Here is a 23,198-nt window from a genome sequence, read left to right as displayed (position 1 = left end):
TACCAATCTTTTCCAAAAAACCGAAAGGCAAAGAACACTTCCTACTTATTCTACGAGGTCAGCATAACTGATAACCAAAGCCAAAAAGACGCTACAAGAAAACTATAGACTGATATCCTTTATGAATACTGATGCAAAAATCCTCAACAAAATATTAAGCAAACAGAATTCAGCAGCACAATAAAAACAGTATACACTGGGACTCCTGGCTGGCTCAGTTGGAAGAACGTGCTAATCTTGATCTTGGGGTTGTGAGTTCAAAGCCCACATTGGGTGCACAGATTACTTAAAAGAAATAAACTTAAAACAAATATTTTTAAGGTGAAATGTACTATCAAAAAACCAAATAGGGATCCCTGGGTGGCACAGCAGTTTGGCGCCTGCCTTTGGCCCAGGGCGCGATCCTGGAGACCCGGGATCGAATCCCACGTCGGGCTCCCGGTGCGTGGAGCCTGCTTCTCCCTCTGCCTATGTCTCTGCCTCTCTCTCTCTATCATAAAAAAAAAATTTTAAAAAACCAAATAAAAATAATAATAAAAGCAGTATATACCATGACCAAGTAGTATTTAATCGTGGGAAACAAGGATGGTTCAACATACAAAACAATTAATGTAATATATATATATATATATATATATATATATATATATATATATATATACACACACACACACACATCACCAAAATAAACCACATGCTCACTTTAACTGATACAGGAAAGCATTTGACAAAATTCAACACACTTTTATGATAAAAACGTTCTACACGATAGAAATTATGGAAATTCCCTCTACATAATAAAAACCATATATTAGAAATTTACCCATAGCAAACATAACATTCAGTAGTGAGTGTCTAAAAGCTTTTCCTGGGACTCCTGGGTGGCTCAGGTCATGATCCCAGGATCCTGGGATGGAGTGCTACATCAGGCCTCCCCACAGGGAGCTTGCTTCTCCCTCTGCCTATGCCTAATTTCATCCCTTCTGATCAAAACAGGACTAGAAGGTCTAGCCAGAGCAATCAGGCAAAAAATAAACAGAAGTAAAATTATCTGTTCATAGAGAATATAATGTAGAAAATCCTAAAGACTACAGAAAAAGCTGTTGGAACTAATAATTCAGCAAAGTAGCAAGATACAAAGTCAACACACAAGAACCATTTGCATTTTTATACCCCAACAATGAATGATCCAAAAAGAAAATTACAAAAACAAATCCAACTACATAGCACCAAAAAGAGGAAAATAATTAGGAATTAGCCAAGGAGGTAAAAACTGCACGATGAAAACTATAAAACACTGAGAGAATTAGAGACACACAAGTAAATGGAAACACATTCCACGTTCATGGATTAGAAGAGTTAATATTGCCAAAATGTTATTATTTCCCAAAGTGATCTACAGATTTAATGTAATTCCTAGGAAAATCCAAAGACATTTTTTGCAGAAAAACATACTAAAATTCATATGGAATCCCAAAGGCTCACAAACAATGAAAAACAATCTAGAAAAAAGATGAACAAAACTGGAGGACCCCCAATTCTTGATGGTAAAACCTACTACACAAAGCTACAGTAATTGAAACAATGAAACAATAAAGACAGACATGGAGACCAATGCAATAGAATACAAAGCCTGGAAATAAACCCTCATGTACACAAGCTAACAATTTTTGATAAGGTGCCAAGATCATTCAATAGGTGAAAGGACAGGCTTTTCAAGAAATGGTGCCAGGCAAAGGAAATATCCATAAGCAGAAGAATGAAGTCAGACCCTCACCTAACACCATGTACAAAAACTAACTTAGAATGGATTAAGGACCTCAATTTACAATCCAAAACAACAAAACTCTTGGAAGAAAACATGGCACAAAAGCTTTACCTTGGATTTGGCAATGATCTAACATAAGACACCAAAGCACAAACAACAAAATTACACAAACTAGACCTCATGAAAATTTAAAAATTTGTACATAAAATTTGACCATTCAGGGTTTCACTTCAAAAGGATGCTGAACTCGGGATCCCTGGGTGGCGCAGCGGTTTGGCGCCTGCCTTTGGCCCAGGGCGTGATCCTGGAGACCCGGGATCGAATCCCACGTCGGGCTCCCGGTGCATGGAGCCTGCTTCTCCCTCTGCCTGTGTCTCTGCCTCTCTCTCTCTCTCTCTGTGACTATCATAAATAAATAAAAATTAATTAAAAAATTAAAAAAAAAATTAAAAAAAAAAAGGATGCTGAACTCGACTCCCTTTTTTTTTTCTGAACTCGACTCCTCTCACAGACATACTAAACATACAGCTACAAAAAAAAAAAAAAAATACAGCTACATATGGAACAATTCCCTTTGAAAGAAATCTAAAAACTAGTTGAACTCCTACACATCAGGCAAATGAGAACAAACACACTGAAATGGGTAGAAGTGAAGAGACAATTTCAACAGAAACCCCAGCCCCAGTATGGTGACCCACAATCAAGAGGGAAATCACAACTACCAGCTTCTCCCTAAGTAAGGAAGGGTCTGATTCCCACATCTGTTACCCTAATTTTTAAGACCCACACCTGAAGGATGGGCCCCAAAGCATCTACCTTTGAAAGTCAAGAGGTTTAACGTCCCCAAGACCAAAAATGCTATAGCAAACTGAGAAACAGTACTTAAACAGCTTGCATGGACCCACTATGGCTAATACCCTAGGAGCCAGCACAGAGGCAGCTGAGTGAATCACCAAGTCTGTGAAAAAGGTCCATTTGTCTATCTTAAAAGCTCAGCTTGAGGCATGGGCTTCTAATTTAACATACAACTAGGACTAACTGAAATACTTTCCAAAGACTGCACAAGCTAACAGGTGTCATCTTTGCATTCTCCCTCTACCTCACTCCAGGCTGCCAGTGTCTCCCAGAAAGGAGGTTATGCACCTATTTGCAATCCTGGTTTTTGCAGTTGACACCCAGGAAACAACCCTTGAATGTCCAGCTCTGGTGCAGTGAAGTTTACACTTGCAGATGACATAGGACCGTAACAAATAGAAAACAGTTGGGCTACCGTACCAGGGAACTGCAGAGTGGCAGTAGACAGAAATGCAGAGTCTTTCTAAGAGGATTATTAGGTTATCTTCACAGATGCAAATGCCCATCTCCTAGTCTTCCCCTGAAAGAGGTATATTTGCATACTTTAAAAACTGCTCTGACATTCTGGCTTTCAAAAAGTCCAGCATCTAGCTGCTGCCTGAAATCCTCCCCTTGAGGACACTGACAGGTCCTGGGTGCAGTCTGAACTACTGAGAGCCACTAAGAGGAAAGTATGCTGCTTGGGCAATCACAATGGTTTGAGAGACAGCCAAAAGCAAGGGCAATGATGAACAAAAGGTTCATCTACACACGACCGCTTCTTCAAGACTGGGAGAAGTCATTTTATCTAATACATGCAAATCAACACAGAGTCAAGGACAAAGAAGAAACAGAAAAGTATATTCCAAATGAAAGAACAAGATAGGGGATCCCTGGGTGGCGCAGCGGTTTAGCGCCTGCCTTTGGCCCAGGGCGCGATCCTGGAGACCCGGGATCGAATCCCACGTCGGGCTCCCGGTGCATGGAGCCTGCTTCTCCCTCTGCCTATGTCTCTGCCTCTTTCTCTCTCTCTCCCTGTGACTATCATAAATAAAATTTAAAAAAAAAAAAAAGAAAGAACAAGATAAAACATAAGAAAAAGATTTTAACAAAATGGAGACAAGTGATTTACCAGATAGAAAGTTCAAAACAACAGTTATAAAGATGCTCACCAAAACAAGGAGAATAGTGCACGAGCCAAGCTGAACCAAGAGAAAGAAAATATAAGAAAGTACCAAGCAGAAATCACAAAATTGAAGAACACAATAAATGTACTGAAAAATACAACAGAAGGATTCAAAATCAGATTAGACCAAGCAGAAATCACTAGCAAACTTGAAGACAAGGCAGTACAATTCATCCAATCAGAGTAGTTAAAAAAGAATGAAGAGGAGTGAAGATAGCCTAAAGGACTTCTGGGACAAAACTAAGCAGACCAATATTTATAATATAAGTGACCCAGGGACACCTAGGTGGTTCAGCAGTTGAGCATCTGTCTATGGCTTTAGCACATGATCCCAGGGTTCCAGGACTGGGTCCCACATCAGGCTCCCTGTTAGGAGTCTGCTTCTCCCTCTGCCTATGTCTCTGCCTCTCTGTCTCTCATGAATAAATAAATAAAATTGTTTAAAAAAATAATAAGTGACACAGAAGGAAAAGAGAGAGAAAGATATAAAATTGGTTGATGAAATAATAGCTGAAAACTTCCTTAATCTGGGGAAGGCAACAGACATCCAGATCGGGGAATGAAGAATGTTCCAAATAAGATGAGAGACTTAACACTCTGTAACTGTCAAAAGTTAAGGACAAAAAGAGAACCTTAAGAGCATCTGGAAGAAAACAACTTGTTACATATGAGGGAACCTTCAGAAGAGTATCAGTATATTTTCTGCAAAAACTTTGCAGACTAGAAAGGACTGGCATGGCTGAAACAAAAAAACTTCCGACCAAGAATACTCTACCCAACAACATATTAGAACAGATTAATATAATAGAACAGTCATTTACAGAATATTCTAGCCAAAAGCAACAGAATACACATTCTGCTCAAGCTTGCATGGTACATTCTCTAGAACAGATCACGTAATAGGCCACAAGTTTTAATAAACTCAAAAAGACGGAAATCATATCAAACATCTTTTCTGACCACAATAGTATGAAACTAGCAATGACTTACAAAAAAAAAACAAAAAAAAAAAAAACAAAACAGAAAATTCACAAATATGTGGTGACTAAATAACATACTACTAAACACCAAAGGGTCAAAGAAGAAAATCAAAAGAAAAATGAAAAAATACCCCAGGACAAAGGAAAATGTAAATACAGCATACTAAATATTATAGGATGCAGGAAAAGCTATTCTAAAAGGGAAAATCATAGTGAAAAATGCTTAAATTAAGACACAAGGGGGACGCCTGGGTGGCTCAGCGGTTAAACGCCTGCCTTTGCCTCAGGGCATGATTCTGGGGTCCCGGGATCAAGTCCTGCATTGGGCTCCCGGCATGGAGCCTGCTTCTCCCTCTGCCTTGGTCTCTCTTTCTCTCATGAATAAATAAAATCTTTAAAAAAAAAAAAGACACAAAGATCTTAAATGAACGATTTTTACATTACAAGGTACTAGAAAAGAACTAAGCCCAAAAAACAGAAGACCAGAACAAAAATAAATGAAACGGAGACTAAAAATACAATAGCAAAGATCAATAAAGCTAACTTTTCGAAAGATAAACAAAATAGACAAACCCTTAACTACACTCATCAAGAAAACATGAGACACACAAAATCAGAAGTGAAAGAGACATTACAACTAATATCACACAAACATAAAGGATCATAAGATATTACTATGAACAATTATACTCCCAACAAATTGGACAACCTGGAAGAAATGGAGAAATTCTTAGAAAGATAAAAACTGTCAAGACTGAATCATAAAGAAGTAGAAAATCTGAACACACTGATTACTAGTAAAGAGACTGAATCAGTAATTAAAAATCTCCCAATAAACAAAAGACCAGGACCAGATGACTTCACTAGTGAATTCCCCCCAACATTCAAAGAAGAATACCAAGTCTTTTCAAATTCTTCCAAAAAGCAGAAGAAAGAATACTTTAAAACTCATTTTGTAAGGCCAGCATTACCCTAATATCACAATCAGACAATGACATAAGAAAATTGCAGGCTAATATTCCTAATGAACACAGATACAAAAACCCTCAACAAAATACTAGCAAGCCAAATTCAACAATAACGAAAGGGGGCAGCCCGGGAGGCTCGGCCATTTAGCGCTGCCTTCAGCCCAGGGCCTGATCCTGGAGACCTGGGATCGAGTCCCACGTCAGGCTACCTGCATGGAGCCTGCTTCTCCCTCTGCCTGTGTCTCTGCCTCTGTGTGTGTGTGTGTGTGTGTGTGTCATGAGTAAATGAATAGAATCTTTAAAAAAAAATACATGAAAGGTTCATACAACAGATCAAGTGGGATTTGCAGGAGGGATGCAAAGATGATTCAATATCCACAAAACAATAAATGTAGTACATACTCCATAGCAAAATGAAGGATAAAAATTGTATGATCAAGGACTCCTAGGTGGTTTAGTGGTTGAGCATCTGCCTCTGGCTCAGGGAGTGATCCCTGAGTACTGGAATTGAGTCCCGCATCAGGCTCCCTGTGTGGGGGTCTGCTTCTCCCTCTGCCTAGGTCTCTGCCCCTCTCTCTGTGTCTCTCATGAATGAATAAATAAAATCTTTTTTAAAAAAATCATATGATCGTCTCAATAGATGCATAAAACTCAATAACCACTTATCACTTATGTTTAATAAAAACTCCCAAAAATAAAAAAATAAAAATAAACTCAAAAATAGTAGGTATAGAAGAAACATACCTCAACATAACAAAGGCCATCTATGACAAGCCCACAGCTAATGACCTACTCAGCAATGAAAACCTGAAAGCGTTTCCTCTAAGATAGACAAGATAAGGGTGTCTACTCTCATCACTTTTTTTCCAACATAGTACTAGAAATCTTAGCTAGTAATTAGGCAAGAAAAACAAAAAGGACAGCTAGGTGGTTCAGTGGTTGAGCATCTACTTTCAGCTCAGGGTGGGATTCCGGGGTCCCAGGATCAAGGCCTGCATCAGGGTCCCCGCAGGAGCCTGCTTCTCCCTCTCCCTAGGTTTCTGCCTCTCTCATGTGTTTCTGTGTCTCTCATGAATAAATAAAATCTTAAAAAAAAAAAATAACCAAGAAGGTTAAAAGACCAGCAGTCCCCACTTACCTGCAAGAGATACGTTCCAAGACTCCCAATGGATGTCCGAAACCAGATAGTACCAAATCCTATGTATATTGTTTTTTCCTATATATACCTATGATTTAAGTTTGTTTTATAAATAAAGCACTGTAAGATTTTAACAATAATAAACTATAACATACTGTAATAAAAGTAACATCAACATGATCTCTCTCAAAATATCTTGTACTATACTATATTTACCCTTCTTCCTATACTGAAGTGAGATGATATAAATACCTATGTGATGGGATGAGGCAAACTGAATGAGTTAGGCATTGTGATGTAATGTTAGGCTACTATCCTGGTTTTCCAACATGTCAGAATGAGGATCATTGATGAAATTAAAGACACAAATAAATGGAAAGGTATTCTGTGTTCATGAACCAGAATACTGTTAAAATATCCATAGTACCCAAAGCAATCTAAAATTCAATTCAATCCTTATCTAAATTCCAATGATATTTTTCACTGAAATAGAAGAAACTACCCTAAAATTTGTATGGAACTACAAAAGACCTCAAATAGCCAAACCAATTTTCAAAAATAAAAACAAAGCGGGAGGCATCATGATTCCCAATTTCAAACATTACAAAACTATAGTAATCAAAACCAATATGGTACTAGCATAAAAAGATAAATAGATCGATACAACAGAGGAGAGTGCCCCAAAATGAACCCATGCTTATACAATCAATTAATATACAAAAAAGGAGCCAAGAATATATAATGGGAAAAGGACAGTCTCTTCAATAAATGGTGTTGGGAAAACTGGATAGCCAAATGCAAGAGAATGAAAGTGAACCACTTCCTTACACTACATACAAAAATCAACCCAAAGTGGATTAAGACTTGAACATAATACCTGAAACCATATAACTCCTATAAGAAAACAGTCTGTAAGCTCTTTGACATCATCTTGGCAATGAGTTTTTGGATCTGACACTAAAAATAAAGATGACAAAAGCAAAATAAACAGTTGGGAGTACATCAAACTGAAAAGCTCTTGCAAATCAAAGGAAACCATCAGCAAAATGAAAAGGCACCTTCAAAATGAGAGAAAATATTTGCACATCACACTTCTGATAAGGGGTTAACAATATCCAAAATATATAAAGAACTTCTACAACTATTAGGAAAAAAGCAATCCTACTAAAAAATAGGCAGAGGATCTCAACAGACCATTTTTCAAAGATGATGATGGCCAACAGGTACATGAAAAGCTGCTCAACATCACCATCATTAGGGAAATCAGAATTAGAATGTCTATATCAAAGACCAGAAATAACAAGTGTTGGCAAAGACTGGGAACAAAAGGAATCTTTACACACACTGCTGATAGGATTATAAACTGGTATACTCTAGAAAACAGTACGGAGATTCTTCAAAAAATTAAAAATCGAGAACTACCTTATGATCCAGCATTTCCACTTCATAGTATTTATCCAAAGAAAATGGAAACACTGGGACGCCTGGGTGGTTCAGTGGTTCAGCGTCTGCCTTTGGCTCAGGGCGTGATCCCAGGATTCCAGGATCAAGTCCCATATGAGGCTCCCGCATGGAACCTACTTCTCCCTCTGCCTATGTCTCTGCCTCTCTCTGTCTCCCATGAATAAATAAATAAAACCTTAAAAAAAAAATGGAAACACTAACTTGAAAAGATATATGCACCCCCACATTCATTGCAGCATTTACAACAGCCAAGATATGGAACCTAAGTATCCACTGACAAGTGAATGGCTAAATAAAATATATATTTTATGTTATGTGCGTTTTAACATACACACAAAAAAAAAAAATTAGGGGAAAAAAGATGTCTACTTCCGTGACTGAAATCTTGTTTGATTTTTAAGCAAGCCTTAAGGTGGATAGGTAGCCACTGACAATAAATATTTTATTTTAGTAAAGGGGACAGGGAATGTCTAATACCAGGGTGAGTGGAAAACACAATTCATCCCTATGAACCCCAGGGGAAAAAATCAATGATGTTGAGCAACCCAGAGCAGACCTCCTTCCCACTACAGCCCAGCCCCTGAAGTCCCATCTCAAATTCCCATCCAGCCTTGACCTACTACCTTATCAATGGCCTGGAGCCCTCACAGACCTCTCACCTTCATGTACCCACAGACCTCAGGGAATTATGCCATCAATGCAAAGCATGACCTGCCGTCTCCAACACCCCATCTACCCTCTCCAATCCCTCATCCCCTCCCCATACACCAGGGAGCCCAAAGGAGACGAGGGGCAGGAAATTCAAAAGCAGCACCTACTCAGAAGCCATGAATAAGGCCTGAAGGACGCTGTTCACGTAGCATGTGTTGCCCAGATTGATTAAACCAATCTTGCCCGTGTCTGACTTGGCCATGAGCCGAGGGTAGAAACCAGCCAGCTCACTCTTCTGCGAGGTCCAGGCATCCTGCCCCAGCAGCTGCTTGATGCGGTCCTCATTGGGAACATGGAGGTCCTGAGGAGGAAACAAGCCAGCAGGACAGTGGGGATTATGGTCAGCTCTCAAAAGATCACTTCCTCTGGGAAGCCTTCTTGGACCACAGTCCACCCCACCCCCACCCAAGCACACTGTCCCACAAATATTCTAGATATACATGTTAATAGCCTTCTGCTTCCAAACTTATTCTAGGTTTTCATTTTGACATGCGGGCTTTCTATATCACCTTTCATGTGAAACTGCCTCAGGAAGGTGTAAAATTCCCACTTCATAAATGGAAAAACTATGACTCCAAGAAAAGAATTTTCCAGGGACATCCAGACAACAAATGAAGAATCTGTATATTCTTAGAGGAGTCCAAGGTATGACAGACTCTAAGCAATGGCAACACAGGCCCAGATTCAACAATGTTAAGATCTCAGCCCTAGTCCTGACTCCTGTCCTAACTAACTGCCTGGCAATGATCAAGTGAGCCTCTCTGACTCAATTTCCTCATCTGTCACATGAGGCTACTTCTACCTGATATATCAGTTTGGCACTCCATACATACTCTCACAGCACTTGCACACAATGATGTTCCCACTGCCCTTCTACTTTTAGGTTTGCCATCAGCTTTAATTAGTCACCACCCCCTAGCATGATCCCATAGACAGGACAATGTGGAGAGGGAGGCGGTCCTGGGGTGCTACTATGGGTCCTTGGTCAAGAGCTCAGGGATTAGCATGCTTTCTTACTTATTCTCCTTTTTAACAGTAAAAAAAAAAGATGGACCTAAAATAACGTTACCCAGCATGGGTTCTAATCTATTTTAAAGAAAAACATTTAAGAATACAGAGTTACAGAATAGATTTAAGTGACATTCCTCTAGGCCCTATAAAATCCTGAGCACAGACCCCAGATTTGTCCAAGCCTCCAGAGTTTCAAACCAGCTTAGCACTGAAAGCCCTGGTCTCCCCAGCATGCATCGTCTGGCCACTAGAGAAGGTCAAGCTCAAGCAGTGGTTTAACACTTCTACTCACTCATTTCCCAGGAACATTTATCAGATCAGTCACCTCTCACAGATGATAAAAAATATAGGAGCTACCAAAGGCAACATAAAAAGATACAGACTTGGGGCACCTGGAGGGCATGGTTGGTTAAGTATCAGACTCTTGATTTCAAGAGGTCATGATCTCAGGGTCATGAGACTGAGCCCCACTTAAGATTCTCTCACCCTCTCCCTCTCCCCATCTCTAAATTTAAACACACACACACACACACACACACACACCTTAGTCTCCCTTTTTCTCTTCCTATCATCCCCTATCCAATCCTCACCCCATACACAACATGCACAAACAGGTACAAAAAAGCTGAAAGACAGAATCTCATGCACACACACGATTCAAAATTATCCACACTAGAAAAAAACGCCATCTTTCTCAAAGAAGGTAACTTGGTACTCTCACAAAAATGAAACAAAATTATGAAGTTCCAAGCTCCTAATGTTACAAACAATGGGTCCCTTACCAAGTACCACAGCTCCCAGAGAAACTGCCTGAGAGAACTTTTCAGAATTTATTTATAAAGGAGCCTCAAAGAAGGATGTGCTCATAGAAAACATGTGAAAGAGTTTGATAAACAAAAAAAAATCCTATAGATACTTTGCTGCTTTGCCTCTCAAACTGGCTCATACCTAGAGGTATTCAAAGCCACAGAACAAATGTAGCACATCTTCCTGGGGTTATAGGCTCTAATATTCAGGGAAGAAAAATGTTTACATTAAAAACAATGTTTATAATTATGAAATACATACTTGAATCTCTGAGATGAGATTTTAGAAACACTGAGCTTTTTGTGTCAGGCTGCTTCGGCAAGCAGCCCTTGCCTGGGCTCAAGGACATTGGAGAAAAGGTTTGAGAAGCCCAGATCTGCTAGATTAAGCAGTCAGTCCGGTGTAAGGCCCTCCCGTCTAGATCTTTGCAATGTCCCTTTCATGCAGCTGACAAACTCCCACTCCCAACACCTTTCCCTCTGATGCATCTGGAGGTGCCTTATCCTGCTAGTCCCTATCCCTCAAGACCTAACTTCTTTTTTTTTTTTTTAATTTTATTTATTTATGATAGGCACACAGTGAGAGAGAGAGAGAGAGGCAGAGACACAGGAAGAGGGAAAAGCAGGCTCCATGCACCAGGAGCCCGACGTGGGATTTGATCCCGGGTCTCCAGGATCACGCCCTGGGCCAAAGGCAGGCGCCAAACCACTGCGCCACCCAGGGATCCCCCAAGACCTAACTTCTATATCCCATCCCCTCTCTTGGAGACTTTCCAGGATCTTCTCAAGTGGGGTACATGTGTGATTTATATCTATCTTATAAAGCTTAGCTGGCTGCACTTAGTGGTACTGGTATTTATAGCTTCACTGTCCTCTGGATCAGACCGGAGCCCCTAGTGGGAAAAGCCTGAGTTTCACTCAGTATGGGTCTCCCTCAGTGCCCAGTGCAGGCTTCCTCTTTGTTCATGGCTCCATGAGAGTATTCTTCACAGTACAGTCACAGATATTTGCTGGGCACAGAAATCCTCACATGGTCCTTGCCCACCGGAAGCTCACAAGCTAGCAGGAAATAATAATAATCACTTCTAACAAATCAAAGCCCTGCCTCCTCTGCTCATCTACCTCCAGTGACAGGCAGCTCATGATCTAGCAAGGTAGCTGCTTCTTTTGTAGGTTGGCTCCACTAAAAAAAAAAAAAAAAAAAAAAAAAAAAATTCATTCTGAGCTTGGGTGGCTCAGTGGTTCAGCATTTGCCTTTGACTCAGGGCATGATCCCAGGGTCCAAGATCGAGTCCCACACATCAGGCTACTGTGGAGAGCCTGCTTCTCCCTCTGCCGGTGTCTCTGTCTCTTTCTCCCTCTGTCTCTCATGATAAACAAAATCTTTAAAAAAAAATTCATTATCATATTAAGCTGAAAAAACTGAGAAGACTCAAATAAATGCTGGAGGTTATTTAAAGTATCGACTAAGTCTCACTCAAGATGGGATTGTTCCCTTGTGTGTTTTGTAATTTTTGGATTATAAACTTACCTTTAGCAGAATTTTATCTTTGTGACTTGAAAGCACTTTTTTCTGTTTCTATAGGGTAACTCTTGGGTTTGTGTTACAAGTTCATACTACTTTTCATGTGAGTACCCAAGCTTAGGGGTCTCACAACCCCAAAGACAATGAGAACTTGAACCCCTAAACCCACATAAGAGCAGGCCAATGATTAACAATTTCATTTTTCCCAATACAGAGTACAGATCAAGCCAGAAAAGTTTCCTTGATATTTGAGACCATGTATATATATTTTTTTCTAGATCACTCTTTTACTACAGTAAAGCCTTTTTGGGTCCTGGCTTACATAGGCCTCTTAGTGCTAATGCCCTAGTGAGAGCAAGCCCTAAGCATCACCTCCTGTCCCTATAAGCTCAAGTGGCTTAGTGACTATGGTTACACCTTCCCTCCTTCCCTGCCCACGACAGGCAAAAAAGGGCATCATCTTTCACCATTCTGAATTCCACTTCTTGCTTTCTTTTTGGCCCCTGGGAATTCCCCATTAATTTCTTGAAAGCTCAGCTAAGTACTTAAAAAAAGTCTGTTATATTTTAACAAGCATATCTAGGTGTTCTGTGGTGGATTGCTTTTCAGGCTATCTATCTGCTGCACTACAGAAGTGGAAGGCAGAGCAGAGGTTCTTTAAGAGCCATCACCTACCCAGACATCTTTCACCCATGCTCAGACCTGCCCTCTCTATCAGGCAATAGGAATGGGCTCAGCAAGCAAGCACCGTGCCTGCCTGTGTCTCTCACTACCTCCATGACTAAGCAAGTCATCAAGCCTCTCCAGTCTCACTTCCTTCATCTATGAAATTCAGGTAACAACACTACCTCTCATTTCTTTTGTCTTGTGAGCATTAAGAAACAAAATATATGGAACACACTGTCAAATGTGGCATCACCTGTAAATGCTATTGTCCTAGCAAACTAGCAAGCCCAGGTCAGAAGCCCCTTCATCCTTGTAGCCTCCTCCTCTGACTGGAGATAATCCTTCCCTTCTCCTCACAGGAATTTCCTAAGCCACTTACATCAGAGTTACTTCTGTGCAAGCCTGTCACCCGCTAGGCTGCAAACTCCTCAGCGGAAGAGACTTGGTCTGCTGGTGCCTGTATCCCCAGTTCCCAGCCTGGGTCTGGCACAAAGCAAGGAGAGGATCAGTAAAGCTATGTGAACACTTACAGATAATCCCTGCTCTGGAGTCCTCTGGCTGGTGGGAGACACAGTGACAACACATGACAAAGGGATGTGGGAATTGTGGGAGCCCAGACAAGCCCTGACCCAGCCTGGGGCAGGGAGGAGGTATCGAGAGTTATCAGGGGAGGCTTTCTGAGAGAGCTAACACTTGAGTGGAGGCTTAACGGAGAAGATTCAATGGGAATAGGAGCTATCCAGGCAGAACAAGAGAAGGGTTTAGTCAGAATGTCACAGGCAAAGACTCGGAACAATCATGAGTGGTGACCCATCTGGGGCAATGGCTGGTAGCTCAGTGTGCCTGAAGCACAGGATGGGCCAGGGGAGGTGATGGGAGACAGGCAGAGACCAAATGATGGGGGACTGCCAGTAATCCATATTACAGCCTTGAGCAAGGCCCAAATGGGCACCCTTTTTGGAGCAAGGCAAGGAATCAATGGGAGATTGTCACTCACCTTAATGGCCTCCATGACAGGCTCATACAGATCCGGGAAGCCTGGGAACCGGAAGACCATGCAGTGGACCAGTTCTGCCAGTTGCTCCAGGCAGCTGGTCCCAGAGTTGGAGTCCTCCTTGACCAGAGAGGCCACCATTGGTGGGATGTGAGGGAGGAGCTGTGAGAGCAGAGCAGGATTAGACTTGGTACCATTTACCACCAGAGGCAGGGGTTGGTGGTCAGGGCTGAAAACACTCAGAGCTCCTTAAGGCAAGGAGGTCTGGCCACTGTCCCCCTTTCCTACACAGAGCTCTGTGCTATGTAGGCAATAATTTTTTACAAGATAGATGACCTCGGATATTCTGCCTCAGTCTCTTCATCTGTTAAACCGAATAAACAATTCTCTCCTCACAGTTGAGGGGTGGCCAGGGCCCAAGCCCCAGCTGTTAGGCCTTAGCTAACTGGCTTGCCAGGAGAGCCTGAGGCCTTAGTGACCAGGGCTACTCTTCCTTCTACCATCATTCTTTCACCAAACATTTATGTGTCAAACACTTCACCCTCACAATGATTGTATTTAGCAATTACTATTCCCATCTTATAGATGAAGAAATTGAAGTTGGAGATATTATGTAATTCACCAAGAACTTCCCCCACATATTACAGAAAAAGCTGATATCTCAACCAAAGGCCATTTTTTTCCTCTGTGCTATGCAGTACTAACTTTCAAACCCATGGGGGTAGTCTATTATACTATCCCAGGGATGGACAGAGTCAGCCCACAGGAATTGGAGGGAGGGCGCCCAGGAAAAGGATGGGAAGAAACAAGTTATCTATCCAGTCCCTAGTATGCAGCAGGCTTGACAAATATCACCTCATCTAACCCTCTTCCCACCATCCTCAGGGCTTACCCTGTTCCAAGCCCTGAGACGTAAGCACCTGTCCAAGGTCACCACATCTAGCAAATGATGGAGACAAGACTCAACCCCAAGTCCCCCAATCCCTGGTTCTGTGCCTTTCCCACTGTAGCAAATTGGAAAGCATGAAATTTCTGCCCTGACCAGGAGCCATCAGAATCTAGGGCCCCATCTCCAGGTGTGGGGAAAGGAAGACAGGAGAGTAGCCCTGCCTCCCCCACACCAACCAAGGACTACAGGCGTCCTTCCCAATGGATGGCCCCAAGGATAACAGAAAGGGCCATGAGCGGGAGGCCAGGCCAGCTGGGTGCTGGTTGACCACAGGGTATATTGGAAGGACTCTGGGGCAGAAGTCAGATCAACTTAGTTAGAATCTTCCCTATACTGCTCACTAGCTGTGTATCTGGGACAAGTGACTTAACCTCCCTATAGTTTCCTCAGCTGAAAAGTGGAAAAAATGATAGAATGCTTCCTCTGAGGGCTCTCCTGAGAGTTAATACATGTACTGTCTTTAGTACTGTGCCTGGCATACATCAAGCACCTAAGCAACATTAGCTGTCATCATTCTAGGGCTGTCACTCTACTGTGGGCCTATGGGGAAGTCAAATTCTCTGGCCTTAGTCCCCTATCCATAAAATGGAGTTTTAAGTCTCCTCCAGTCCTAATGTCCAGAACTTCAAGGTCTTAAGCTTCAAATCCCCAGCCCCAATAGAGACAGCATGTCTGGACTCCAGCCAAACCAGTGGAGGATGGAGAACTGCCCATCCTCAGGGTGCACATAGGGTTCTTACCAGGTGGAAGGCCTCATGGGAGTGCTGGAAGGTCAGGAGCATGTACTTGAGGACAGACAAGGCAGCTCCCCGGACAATGGGGTATAGAATCTTGGAGAAAACCTGGAAGAGAGTCCTTGATCAAGAGTCCCCCACGCCTAGGCCCCAGAGGACAAGTACAGTCACAGACCTGAGAGGTGGTCAGAGATACCAGAGTTGGAGCAGCAGACATGCAGGACCAAGAACATAGACATGCTCACAGATCTAGGTTGATGGACAGATAGATAGTAAGACCAATACCCAATGGGAGAGAAGGATGGATAGACCAAAAGTGACATTCTTGAATGAATAGAGAAATAAATGGGGCAAATCTGAAGCCCAGAGAGGTACAATGAATTGTTCCAGGTCACAGTGAGCTTGGGTTGGAGCCCCAGTGCTCTGCCTCCCAGACCCACACGGTCTCTTGCAAGAGGTAAGTGGTAAAAGCCATAACCCAAAACTTGGACAGGGGCCCACCAACCTTTTCAATTTTGGCAAGTGAAACCTCAATCAAGATGCTGAACTTCTTAACAGCTGCCAGGCCCTTCAACAATGCAATGATCCACTTGTCAATGTTCTTCCCCAAGGGCCATGACACCCAGTCGATCATCCTGTAGAGGGGAGTGACAATGACACAAGAACCAGGGAGGCCCAAATGCCTGGGTGGGGCAGCCCAGAGACAAGCTATAATGTCCTGCGACCCTACACTGACCCACATGTGCACAGAGCAGCCCTGGGGTCCATGGGATGGACAAGTCACCTCTGAGAACTGCAAATGAGCCCAGTACAGGCATCTGGTAGAACCTAGGGCTCCCAACCCAGCAGGAGGGGAACGACCCTCTCAACACTCCAAACCTCACCCCACACACTAGGCTGCAGTCGCAGAATGGGGCTTTCGATGGTCTCTGCCTGGACCATGAGGCTCAGCGGCAGGAGGAGCACTTCCTACCCCCCATTCTGACCCCCTGCCACACTGGAAGCTTTGGCTCCTGCAAACCCTTGTGACCTAGAACAAGTCACTTTCTCTAGCCTCAGTTCTCTCCTCTGTAAAATGGGGATGATAGCTACCTTACAGAGTTGCATGAATTAAAAAATGTGACAATAGCTAACTCTCATAGTATTCACTCTGCATCCATCTGTCTTACATTTATGAACACACCTGACCCCCAAGATAATGCTTCTGTGCACCGGGCATGAGGCTGCCATACAGTAGGTGCTCAGGAAAGTGTCACTGTATCATTACCTTTAGACTCATAAGACTATGCTATAAACAGAATGAGAAAAAAAATAAAAATAATAAACAGAATGAGAAAGCAAAGTAATAGTAATTACAATGACAATAGCTACCATCAGTGTTCTAAACACTTTATGTGTATCATCTTGTTTTATCTGATCCTTGCAACAACCCGGTAAGATGGATTCAATTACACTATTTTATAAATGAGAAAGCAGAGACCTACAGACATGGAGTAACTTGCCCAAAGTCAAAGTCACACAGGCAAGAGGTAGAAGAGCCAGGATTTGCACCCAAGCAGCTTACCTCTAGAGCCCATACTCTTACCCACTAAAGACAAGAAATCTAAGAAGCCTAATGGAGATGGGAGATCTGCACACGGGTATGGAAAGCGTGGTGAGGGAGGCCTGCCAGATGAATGGGATCTACAGAGCCAAAGGCCTATACGCAGGAAGGTAGGCAGCATATTCTGGGATCACTGGATAGGCAGGTGTGGCTACATCACAGGTGTGATGACACCTCAAACGAAGTGGAGAATGTGCAAAAGCTGTGAACTAAAGCACCCAAATTCCATGTATCAAACCTGTCAAACTCAAAATGTACTTTGTAATGGATCTTCGGCTTCTAGTATAACCCCGTAGAAATGAGACAACTTCTTATACCATCTTTACTATTACTGAGGGAGGAACAAAGGCTCAGAGAGTTCATTGACTTGTCCAGGATCACGTAGTTGGCACCCAACCCAAGAGCATCACCAGGGAAAGGTTCTCTGCATCTCCCACATCCAGCCCTGGGACAGGCACAAAGCAAGGCTCAAGAAAGGATGGATGAATGAAAAAAGCAGAGTTCCTGGACCTTCCCACACTAAATCTAGCCCAGCAACCCTACCCAGTGGAAGGAGGGAAAGAGATCTAATCACCACCCAGCCCTCAGCCCACCTGCTAATAGCAGTCAGCATCTGAGAGTCTGTCACACTGTCATCATTGCTGAGGTTCCGGACGACACCATCCATAAGCTCCAATGGTAGGTGTTGGACCACACTGGCCAGGGCACTGGACGGTGGCTCTTCCTCTGGAATGGTGAGGGGGCTGGGATGAGCTAAGCAAGGCAGGTAGGCCCCTCACCTCCCCCAATACCTCATGGGCTCATGCTGCCAAAGTAGACTAGGCTTCTTAAAGAACACATCAGGGCCACTTCCTACAACAGCACAGCCTCCGATCCCACCTTAGTTTATTCACTCAACAAACCTTCACTGGCATGGTTTGGGGCACAGCCCTGTACTGGGCACAGACAAAAACCCATGACACCCCCCGCCCAGACTGTGCCTATCCTATAGGCAAGGTCTATAAGAAAGGATAACACTGTACTGGCAAGAACAGAGAGAAAGGCTGTGTGACTTGAGGGGAGAGAAGACATTCCAGGTGGAACCATACAAAGGCCTAAAGGTGAAAAAGACCACTTAGTTATCAAAATCTGTTCTCCAATTGGATAAGTGCTTATACTTCTGGGCTTGGTTCTTTCTCCTGCCAGGTGAATTCTCTTCCTTTCAACTGAATAGCCCTATAATCAGGAGAGGCACAGATCTTATTTCACCCATTTAAAGTGTAGTTGAAGTGCCACAGCTGACAATGGAGGACCAAGAGTTTACATTTCAGAGTTGAAATATACAGGCTCTACCACACGTCCTCAACTCGGCCTCGGTCTGCCCTGAACACCTTGCCCCTGCTGCTGACCAGCTACCTCTCAAAACTTGAATCAAAAGTCATAATTTCGGGGGGATCCCTGGGTGGCGCAGCGGTTTGGCGCCTGCCTTTGGCCCAGGGCGCGATCCTGGAGACGCGGGATTGAATCCCACGTCGGGCTCCCGGTGCATGGAGCCTGCTTCTCCCTCTGCCTATCTCTCTCTCTCTCTCTCTCTCTCTCTCTCTCTCTCTCTCTCTCTGTGTGTGTGTGTGTGACTATCATAAATAAATAAAAATTTTAAAAAATATATTTTAAAAAAAAGTCATAATTTCGGGCAGCCCGGGTGGCTCAGCGGTTTAGCGCCGCCTATGGCCCAGGGTGTGATCCTGGGGACCCGGGATCGCGTCCCACGTCGGGCTCCCTGCGTGGAGCCTGCTTCTCCCTCTGCCTGTGTCTCTGCCTCATTCCCTCTGGTGAATAAATAAAATCTTTAAAAAAAAAGTCATCACTTCTACGAAACCCACCTGACCCAAAGGGCATGATGACGTCCCCGTGCCCCCTTCTGTCGTCTCACTCACCGGTCCTCCTCCTGCCCAGCTTAATCTGGGTCCGCCCCTCCCTCTGGGCCCAGCACCCACCCCAGGAGAGGCCCAGAGCAGGAGCTCAGGGCAGCCCTGCTACTTAAGGCAGGCACGCTGTGTCTCCCCACCTGGGAAGTAGCCCCTGACGCACACCTGCCACACCTCGACACCGCACACCACGCCCCAGACCCCGCGCACCTGTGCAGGAGATGACGGCGAACAGCTCCTTCAGGCAGGGTAGGATGGCGGCGGGCTGGGCGCGCCACAACTGCGCCAGGAGCCCGCTCACCTGCTGGGCCTGCTCCAGGAACTCCACGGCGCCCTCCTCGCCCTCCGCCGGGCAGCGGAAGCGGCCGAGGCAGCGCACCAGCTGCTGGCAGAAGAGCAGGCGGTGAGGCCCGTCGGGGACGCAGCGCGGGTGCCGCGCCAGCAGCCGCGCCACCTGCGCGCAGGCCGCCGGCCCCGGGCGCTCGCACACGGTGCGCAGCACCTCCCGCCGCAGCAGCGCGAACACCTCGTCGGCCGCCGGCCCCTCGGGCAACAGCTGCAGGCCCAGCTGCACGCAGGCGAGCGCGCGGGCGCCCGGGGGGCCGGCGCCGCCCTGCAGCAGGCGAAGCACGCGGCGCGCGCTGAAGAACTCGGCGAAGACGTCGGGGTGGTGGCGGCCGGCCACGTGCAGCAGCTGGCAGCCCACGCGGCGGGGCAGCTCGTCGGCGCCGCCCACGTAGAGACGCGCGCCCAGCGCCAGCAGCGCCAGGCACTGCTCGCGCTCCAGCGGCTGCCGCGCCGCCTCCAGCACGCGCCGCACCAGCCCCTGCTTCACGCTCGCCGGGTACGAGGACGTCACCACCGCCTCCAGGATCTTGTCCATGGCGCCACGCTGCAGGGGACAGGGAGCAGGGTCACACTCTGCCCCGCAGGTCCCGTTCCCCAAGGGATCCCCCTGCGCTACGACTTGGGGCGAGCAACCAGCCACCTTTCCGGGCCTCCGTTTCATCACCTGTGGAATGGGGCGAGGATACCTCACTGGGAGGTATTGCATGAAGCTAAGCGCAATGCCTGGCATGTAACGAGCCCCAGGGAGTTGTAGTTATTGCTGATGAGCGCCTTGCGATGGCAATATCTGAACCTTCCACCCGACTCTTTTGCCCTTCTCTCCCCAGGCCTCGCTGGTGACCTCATCCACTCTTGAGGCCAGTAGGAGCTGGATATAAAAGCTGTTGTCCCGTATCTTGGCCAAGCCCTGTCCTGTTGGGGAAGATGAGCAGGGACACACACAAAAATCACACCTCCAGGGAGGGAGAGCAGTCCTAGGGTCCCGAGGAAGAACCAACGGGGAGATCCCTGCATACTTTATTCTGCCCCAAATCAACTTCTTGTTGTATCTCAAGTGACCTACACCTTTCCAAGGCTCCACTTCTTTGTGTATGCTGTGCCTTTTGCCTGAAACATCCTATCTCTCAAGACCTCCACCTCCACCTCCACCACCACCACCACCACACACACTCACACAGCCAAACTCCTGTTTTCCTTCAAAGCTTACCTCAGACACCCTGTCTTCAATTAAGAATATCCCTGGACCTCCATTCCTACACCCACCTGTCGCTTATTCCTCCATTATAGCTGGGATCACATAATTCCCTCCAATGAAGCACAGCATATCATGTCTGTGGCCTGGCCCCGCCTCCAGGCCTTGCCCCATAGCCTTGCACACTCAAGGCTGCCTGCCCCTCCCTAGCCTCAGCCCACACCAGTCCCTCACTCTTACCTCACTGTGTTCTCCCTGTTGCTGGGCCCTTCGCCTAACTCCTCCTTCCCCTCCTTACTTGACTCACCCTGCAGACTTTAGCCCAAACTCACTTCTTCAAGGTAGCCTTGCCTAACCTCTTTGGGTCAAACACGACTGTTAACAATTTCAGAGCACCTTGTCCTCCTTTACAGCAATTATCATAACTCGTTAGTTGGAGTCAGCCTCCTCCACCATACTATACAGGTTCCTGAGGGCAGGAACCATGTCTGTTTTGTTCCCTCACCTAGGCCAGTGCCTGGCACAGAGTCGGCATTTGTCAAAGAAGCAAAGATGTAAAATACAGAAGAAGATGTAAAATACAGTGTTACTACTGCTACTTATGCCTCTGAGCAGAAGTAGCCTTCCCTTTTCCTTTCCTCTTCCTTTGGGCAGTTTCCTGGAAGCCTGTCTCCCAAACTGACCCACTTTTACTTCCGATTCTCATGCTGGTTCACAAAGATAAAGCTTTTTCTCCTAATATCCAACTTTCAACTCCTAGAAGACAGGGCCATTTCTTTGCTTCTTTATATAATCCCACTCTAGGCAGGACATGAGATAAGGTTCAGCATACAGTAAGCGTTTAAACTTACTGGCTCGTAAAAACTTCTTGAGACCTGGCGTTAGTGTGAAGATAAGCCAGACATTTACTAAATGAGGCACCAGAAACCTTTATTCAGAACCACAGATACTGTGGACCCGGACACTGTCCTAGGCCCTATGGAGACGCTCCTTTCGCTGTCCTAGCTCTTGGCTGAAGCCAAGCTTCCATTATTGCATGTGTTAAATGCAATGGGCCCATTTGTCCCTCTCTCTCTCTCACCAGGCTGTGAGGTCCTCAATGGCTGGCATCTCTGAGATTACTGTGGGTAAAGCCAGAGTACAGATCAGTGGTTCCCAAACACTGGCTTGGCTGCCTCCGAACCACCTGGTAACTTAACACAGATTCATACACCCAGAGCCCACTCCAAGCCTCCTCGAATAGTGTGTTAAACTCTTTTTACTCTGAATGAGATTCATCTGGAAATGAAGTCCGCTTCCCATCCCTGTTACTTACACTCTCTCAGTCTGTTTCCACCCTTCAGGATTGTTGTTAAATATAAAGTCCTCAGCATGATGCTGAGCACAGGGAAGTGCTCAATAAATCAGCCCCCTTCCCTTTAGAAGCAAAGTCCTCGCCCTTAGGAACCTCCAGTCTGGTGGCAGAGGCCGATATGTTGGTAAAGAGTGCCAACACAAGGCATAATCTCAAAGGCCTTTACCGGGTCTTTAAAAACTGGTCTCCCTTCATCCCGGTCTTCTCTTTCCTAGGCAGTGCTTGTGACCAACCTCCCTGGTAAAGTATCCCTGCAAAACCCTACTCCTGCCCTCCAGGCCAGTGGACTTAATATGCTTTCAACCCAGGATGCCAAGAAATCCTATTATTCAGGCAGCCAAAAAGAAACCCTAATCGATGAGATATTGACCTCATATGTGGAGGAAGAGGACCTGGGAGCAGGCAGAAATGGAGTTCTGGCGCTACAGAAGGTTCTGGAAGTGGAAAGAGACTAGGAATGATGAGTCCTACATTCTAATGTGACCTTGGGCAAATTTTATTCTGCTCTTGCAACTCATTATGTGACCCTGAGCAAATTGCATCATGAGCCTCTTTTAGTCTTCTGTAAAATGGGGATAAGTGATATCAGGCTGAACCACATGAAAGCAAAGGAGCAGATGTTGGCAATTTCATACCATTCTACCAGATACCTTTGCACCTGGCAGCTGGAAACCCGTTTGTGGTGCCATTCTGTGAGGGCTGTGATCTCTGGGGCCAGCCGTGCAGCCTCTGTGCAGTCTGTGGCCTGGCCACTCCAAACAAACCCTGCCTACCTGCCCCCACTGCCACACAGGCAGTCTGAGATCAGCTGTCACCATAGTCACCAACTAAACCCACTCAATGTCTTGAGTGCATTCATGCAAAAGGGTTTTAGAGGCTTGGAGCTCACCTGACCTCACCACAGGCCACAGAAGGGAGGCAGGACAAGGCCTGATTTCCCTAGGGCACGCATGGGAAAGTGGAGGATCACCATGTGAGAGGGACACAACCTTGGCGGGGTGGGATAAGAACCTGCACTTGGTCTCCCTAGGGGAGGAAGCAGCAGACTGCCAGCATTACT

General features: G+C 45.1%; 1 protein-coding gene across 2 annotated transcripts in view; it reads right to left on the bottom strand.

The window, feature by feature from the left end:
- USP35 (ubiquitin specific peptidase 35) overlaps positions 1 to 23,198 on the bottom strand; it is a 53,630-nt gene that overhangs the window by 27,404 nt on the left and 3,028 nt on the right. Inside the window, exons 1-7 of one of the 2 annotated variants that reach the window (XM_055320583.1) lie at positions 20,800 to 20,877; positions 19,455 to 20,136; positions 17,931 to 18,063; positions 16,240 to 16,369; positions 15,741 to 15,842; positions 14,055 to 14,213; positions 9,157 to 9,350 (exon numbers count right to left, since the gene is read on the bottom strand). In XM_055320583.1, coding sequence (XP_055176558.1) covers positions 9,157 to 9,350; positions 14,055 to 14,213; positions 15,741 to 15,842; positions 16,240 to 16,369; positions 17,931 to 18,063; positions 19,455 to 20,127 — 1,391 coding nt within the window. In that variant the 5' untranslated portion in view covers positions 20,128 to 20,136; positions 20,800 to 20,877. Of the gene's footprint in view, positions 1 to 9,156; positions 9,351 to 14,054; positions 14,214 to 15,740; positions 15,843 to 16,239; positions 16,370 to 17,930; positions 18,064 to 19,454; positions 20,137 to 20,799; positions 20,878 to 23,198 lie in introns of those variants that run through there. The other variant, XM_055320582.1, reaches the window with a different exon arrangement.

The sequence above is a fragment of the Nyctereutes procyonoides genome, unplaced genomic scaffold (assembly GCF_905146905.1).
Source record: "Nyctereutes procyonoides isolate TBG_1078 unplaced genomic scaffold, NYPRO_anot_genome, whole genome shotgun sequence".
Taxonomy (NCBI): domain Eukaryota; kingdom Metazoa; phylum Chordata; class Mammalia; order Carnivora; family Canidae; genus Nyctereutes; species Nyctereutes procyonoides.
The sequence above is the reverse complement of the archived record's forward strand: the minus strand, read 5'-3'. Positions and strand labels throughout refer to the sequence as shown.